General features: G+C 44.4%; 1 protein-coding gene across 8 annotated transcripts in view; it reads right to left on the reverse strand.

The window, feature by feature from the left end:
• The window catches only part of ppp1r9a (protein phosphatase 1, regulatory subunit 9A), a 45966-nt gene that overhangs the window by 27498 nt on the left and 12400 nt on the right, over window positions 1-6068 (reverse strand). For 6 of the 8 annotated variants that reach the window (XM_077508028.1, XM_077508029.1, XM_077508030.1 and 3 more), the window contains one exon: window positions 1587-3046. In XM_077508028.1, the coding sequence (XP_077364154.1) occupies window positions 1587-2900 (1314 nt within the window). In that variant the 5' untranslated portion in view covers window positions 2901-3046. Of the gene's footprint in view, window positions 1-1586; window positions 3047-4000; window positions 4542-6068 lie in introns of those variants that run through there. The other 2 variants (XM_077508031.1, XM_077508025.1) reach the window with 2 other exon arrangements.

Raw genomic sequence — 6068 nt, forward strand, 5'->3', positions numbered from 1 at the left:
GGGAGGAGCCAAATGACACGATCGTAAGAGATAGTACAAGGTAATTAGCGAAACAACCGTTTCTCTGTAAGAGCAGGCCTAATTGCCTTGGTTCATTAAAAGCATGTTAATAGGATTGATCCTCGACCTGTGACAGCCAGGTTTGTGATACTTCCCCTCTCAAAATACTACTGACACTGTTTACTTGTAGGTACGTCTTGTGAATTATATCAATATGCCTGACGGCCCTTCTCAACTTTAATAATTAAGTCGTATCCTTTTAAAGGATGGAAAATTTACTTTTAAAGTTCCTGCATACAAATAGTTGAGTATCTGTAGAGAATGTGAAATTTTAAACCACCAAGTTAAACAAACAATCTTAGCTGGCAAATTGCGATGACACAATTGGCAGCTAGGCTAAACTGTTTGAATCACTAGCATCAAATCCAAAAGGTAAGCAGAGCGGCAATGGTTTTTGTTAACCACACAGATTAGCATTATCTTCTTACACGTGGCAAATACTTAGTGAAATGCTTAGTGATGCCAACATGACGGTATTACTATTAATATGGAAATATAAGTTCATATGACTTGAGTTTAAGTGTACTGCAGGCACAATAGTAGTGACTGATTCTTCACAGTATTTCAGATAATGAAAAAACAATGGCATTGCTACTGGAAATCTGCGCTGCCAAGCCTACTTTTTTTTTTCAATAAATCAATACAGGAAGCAGAATATTGACAGCTGTATCAAAACAGTCCATTTCTATTCTCCAGTCACCACACCCAATCAGACCAAATGACTGAAAACACAATTTCACAGTCAAAACACAGCATCCAGAAGGCTTCCTAAAATATGATGTTTACTACCACAAATGTTGATCTTATTGATTCTAAAAGCTTGCGGATTACGAGCGGAAAATATTTCCCGTAATCTTCCAAATCCATTTTCACAATCCACAAACTACACTCGCCTCATTGTGTTCAACATGTGCAGCATAAGCACAAAACTCAGTCAGATGATGCAACAGCCACAAAGACACGCAATACATGTAAATAACAGCTACTGCGAATAGTGCATAAACACCACTGTTATTCCCACTTCTCATCATCCTGTGGAAATTAAATGACACAAGATGCCTAGATATGCCTGGTTAAACCCTGATTAAAACCAGATGTGATTTGAAGTGAAGTGACAAAAGTGTTTTGAGAATACAAACACTAGCATGTGTGAAAAGCGTGTAGGCACACAACCAGCAAAGCTAACACATGCACAGATGTTCTGCTCATGAGCACAATTTCCCAAGGGGGGGCAGATGTTTTAACCCTCAAGCTTTGCATCATAAAATAGCTACAAGCCCTCATCGCCTCAGAGCAACTTATTTAATGGAGACTAGAGGCATAATGATTTGCTGCTTTATCGAGTATCATAGTGGAGGACCATGAACAGATCCCTGTCTAACAAGGACAAGGCTTATAAAGATGTACTGCAATTACTAACGGTACTAACAAAGTGAGCTCATCATCATGCAGCTGTCTCTCAAATATTTGCTTTCTAATCTGCTTTTGAAATGCCCTAAAATAGTTTTGATCAGCGCTCAACTTACTTTAATAGGTGCAGTGCTGAAGCGAATCTTCCTCGTTGCAGGGACGTCCTCTTTGTTTTCATCCGCCAGACCAGGAATCTCGGTCACATCAGAGCCGGGGTCATAGACAATGTCTTCGTCGTCACCATACAGCTCATCCTCGGGGTCAGTGCAACTTTCCCCCCAACCCTGGTAACACGCATCCCCATCTGCGTTAAAAATCACTCGCTCATTCCCGGTGTATTCCTCTTCAGGTTCGTCCACCTGGTCTTTGGGAAAGTCTGGAGATGTGTCGCCTCTGGTAGGATCTTCTTGGCTTTCTCCAGCCAGAGCAGTTTGTTTGGTCGGTGGATCGGGGCTTGCATCCTCAAAAGTTTTGTTGGCGATCACATCATCATTTGTAGTTTTTGACCCATCATTATCCTCCTCGATGGAACCATTGACCTGACTTCCATTTATGGTGGCATTAGATAGTTGCCTCTTGTCAGTTTTTTCTTGGGCTTCCTTATCTCGTCGGATTAGCTTGGGATCCACAGCCTCAGCTCCGGGACTCGGACTGAGCAGGTCATCAGCGGACAAAGATGAAGGGAACTTCCCCCCTATGCGGTAAGTTCCGCGAATTGGAGATTGTCGCGCATCGTCCTCACTGAGATCCCCTCCTTGGCGATGGAATCCATCCGGTGAGTACAAGGCCCGTCTGCTGACTCCTCTGAAGGGCATACCCTGGTTATGTTGGTCGGCGTTTTCAAAAACCGCACTTAGTTGGCTAACGGTTGGCGACGACGCCTCTGTTCTGGAGCACAGCGAGTCCAGTGAGTCCGTACTGCCTCTGTTGGACCTCGCGCCTCGCCAGTCGTCAAGGTGCTCATGGGAACCCCGTTTATCGCGTCCATAGGGGTAGACTGGTGACTGGGATTGGTCACGTGAGTGCTGTTCAAACAACTTCCTGGTTTCTGAGAACTTTGCACCCGCACCTCCGACCCTTTCAGCCGACGAGGAATGCTGGAGTTTGATCACCGAGCCGTCAGCCTTGTTAATGAAGTTGGTTGGCTTGACCAGCTTTTGGGGTGAGGTATCATCTTGACCCCTTGACTTGACCTCTGCACTTTCTGATCCCATCTGCATGAACATGTTTTTAATGCGGCTGACATGTGTGCCATATTGGCGGCCCCTTGGTTGCTTCCCCCGTTTGAGGTCCTTGGGCTTGGAGTTTCCGTCGGTTTGAGGCTGGTCGAAGGCCTTCTTGAGGGCCTGAAACTCAGCCCGGTAGGCATTGCGGTGTGGGGAGGCACTCCGGAGGCTGGTCCTCTCCCCCGTCGCCTCCGTCTTCAGCATTATGACGTCTTTGGATTCAGCGGGGGTGTCAGCATCGCCGTGGCCTCATTAGAACTCAGGACTGATCGTTCGGTTTGACCTACTGCAGTGCTGCCAAACCTGGTCCAATCAATGCTGTTTTTGAATCCTTTAAGGCCTGCTCACACCTACAGAGACAGGAAAATTACAAAAAGATACAAACTGGACAAATAATGACAAAGCACTGCCATGAGGTGCAGTTCAAACAGTGATTATTTTCATTCTGTAAACCAGGGCTGGGGAACATACAGCATAGGGCGTGACTGGACCGGAGATCTAAAAACAGATAAAACCCTCGGAGGAACTGTAAATAAAACTATCCAAAGCATTAGCCCACAAATGATCATAATGTATAACGTTCGATTATTATATCATCCTTTTTCTTACATTTAGTATTGTCCCTAGAGGATGTTCAAAACTGGAATGGCTTCTATTTGATGTTTGGAACCTTTACAAAATCTTAGATTGTAGCAGATTGTATACATTTGAATGTAATAAATTTCAATATTATTGTTTACCTCATATCATCACTGCCATGTATTTACACGTAAGAAAAGTCATTCTACTGTACACCGAACACACAAAATGGACCAATATGCACCTACACATATTTTGTGTACATCAGGAATGGAAGGCAACTGTAGTTAAATATTCCATAGCAGTAACCATTAATGTTTAATCTTGCTTTGCATTACATTCCAGAGGGGGGAGGCATGCAATACAGTCTACAATGCATACACAGGGCTAACGTGCAGCAGCATGGTCTGAAATCTAAATGTCCTGATATAATATTGTTTACCACGCTGGACCATGCCGAGTGCAAAAAGTGGATCTTGTTTTCATGCAAATAACATCCCAGGTCTGAATGGGTAGAGGGAATTACAGGGATTAGAGTAAGTTGCTACATTTAGTAATAATTTTTAACGAGACATATAGGCGGTGCGATGCACATCAGCCAGACACCGCATAGCTACAAGACAACTCTGTTTACGAGATAACCACAACATGGAACACATAAAAAAAGAAGTTGAACGCGTAAACACAACGCCTCAGAGCAACAAAAACAAAAGAGTCCCACTTACATTCGTGGCTCGGGTTCCGTTTGACGCGTGATGCACAAGAAGTGAAACCTTCACTCGGTGTAAGCTAAAGGCAAAAACTCTGACGCTTTCGCTGCAGAACCTTGCGAAAGGAGCATTTCGAAACCACACTTGTTCGGAGAGTCCCGGACGGAATGGCCACCGTGTGGGGATGCACACTGGCTGGAGCGGCTACAGCGCCATTGCAGGCGGCGGGTGATGCTGCCGCTTTGCTTTCACGACGAGAGTACCGGCGAAGCCTGGACGCGCATCTCGCCGGTGCCTCTCGGCTGCAGCGTCCCAAATCCTCCGTATAGCAAAGTAAGCACGCCTATCTTACAGCGAAATCCTTTTTTTGTGGTGTAAAAGGCCGGTGTGGCAGATGTCAGAACCTGGAGAGCTGGAATGGTTTGCTCCGCTAAGCTGCTGCGTGGTGGTGGGATGCAGTCTGGCACAAATAGCAGCACGCAGCTTCTGCAACTTCACACGCTGCCTGCCTGCTGGCTGCTGCACATCATCACGAGTGGGTGGGGTAAACAGGGTCAAGGACCACCAGGGCTAAGTGGGGAAATTGAAGGTTTCACCAAAGTTCCCCACACTAGTTCAGCAAAACAAAGGCAAAGAGCCATCAAGTTAAAGCTTTTATTATCCATTCATTTTTAAACTGTATAGCTTGTTGTCCCCATTTAAAGCTGACTTCGGGCAAGAGTGGTATCTGGACAGGCCACCAACCAGTCACATTCGCACACAGACAATTTAGAATGTTTCCAAATCAAGGCCCTTGTTACAAGTTCACGTCCTCGTGGGTGGTGTGACCTATATAATGATTGCTGTGGCACATTCATATACAGTACAGCCTAAAGGCTGGATGGTGGTGTGAAGATGTTGCTTAGCAACTTAAAAATAATCCTGGGGGTGAGAGAACAGAAAGGCAACACACTGCCAATGGATGTGAATCAGCCTGGTGAGGAAGGCACAGTGTCTTGCAGTATGCATGATAACTGGATCAAATTGTGCATGTTATAATTAACAACACTAACATGAGGGCTGAATGAAGGGCCCCTGTGGCTCCGATAGGGAGCCATGGGGCCAAAACACGACCATCTGTCTGCTGGGTCATTCTCGACAGGTGGTCTAGACGGATTATTGTTGACCAGGTCTCACACAGCTGCATTTAAGTGGTCTAACCAATGAGGGTAACACAAACATAACTACCAAGTTAAACAAATAAAATTCATTTTTGTTTTCTTTGTCATTCTGTCATCACCACTCACCTTATAATGATCAGTAAAAAAATCAAATTAGCTATGTTATTCATTTAATGCAAAATGGGTAAACTTATTGCTACTAGACTTTTTTTTTTTTTTTTAAGTGTTTTTGAGTGATCAAAAAAAAAAGTCACTAAAAGTATAGCTAACACGTTGCTAAGTTGGCAACATGGCAGACAAGTAGCTCTTGCTCACTTGTAAAATAGAAACAACATTTCTCATGGACACTGTGCGGGCCAACCCGAGACAGTAGGCGGCCGGATGTGGCCCCCGGGCCGCACTTTGCTTATCCCTAGCTATTTATCAAACCTGAGATGAATTGCGCTGGTGGATTTTGCTTCTTTAAGGGTGACTGGGTAATTCCCAGACAGATTCAAAATGTACCTCTGATAGCTCAATTGATTGGTGAGTGGTTAAAAGTTGCCAACTGTATACTTATGTATTTTTTTGCCACTTCAGTCGCATTTGGCCATGTCACGAGGTGTGGGGGCAACACACCCACCAACAGCATGTGCAATCTGACATCAACACACAACTAAGCGCCCACTTTCTAGCACTTAGTAAATCTGGCCCCAAGTGTGTGGCTAGATGGAGAGGCATGTACATAGTAGTAGAAAAGATACACTCTTTGCATCCCATTATAATGCATAATTTCCCTTTGTCACAATTGTCACAGTTTTATGAGTAGTTTTGAACAAAGAACATTACTGGGAAAACTTTCACAGACTACCTAAAATTATGCTGTTTGCTGTATGTGCCTGGTCATTGAGCAATATAGGAGATGACATAGCAGAAAGAGCAGA

The sequence above is a fragment of the Festucalex cinctus genome, chromosome 19, assembly GCF_051991245.1.
Source record: "Festucalex cinctus isolate MCC-2025b chromosome 19, RoL_Fcin_1.0, whole genome shotgun sequence".
NCBI classification, from domain to species: Eukaryota; Metazoa; Chordata; class Actinopteri; order Syngnathiformes; family Syngnathidae; genus Festucalex; species Festucalex cinctus.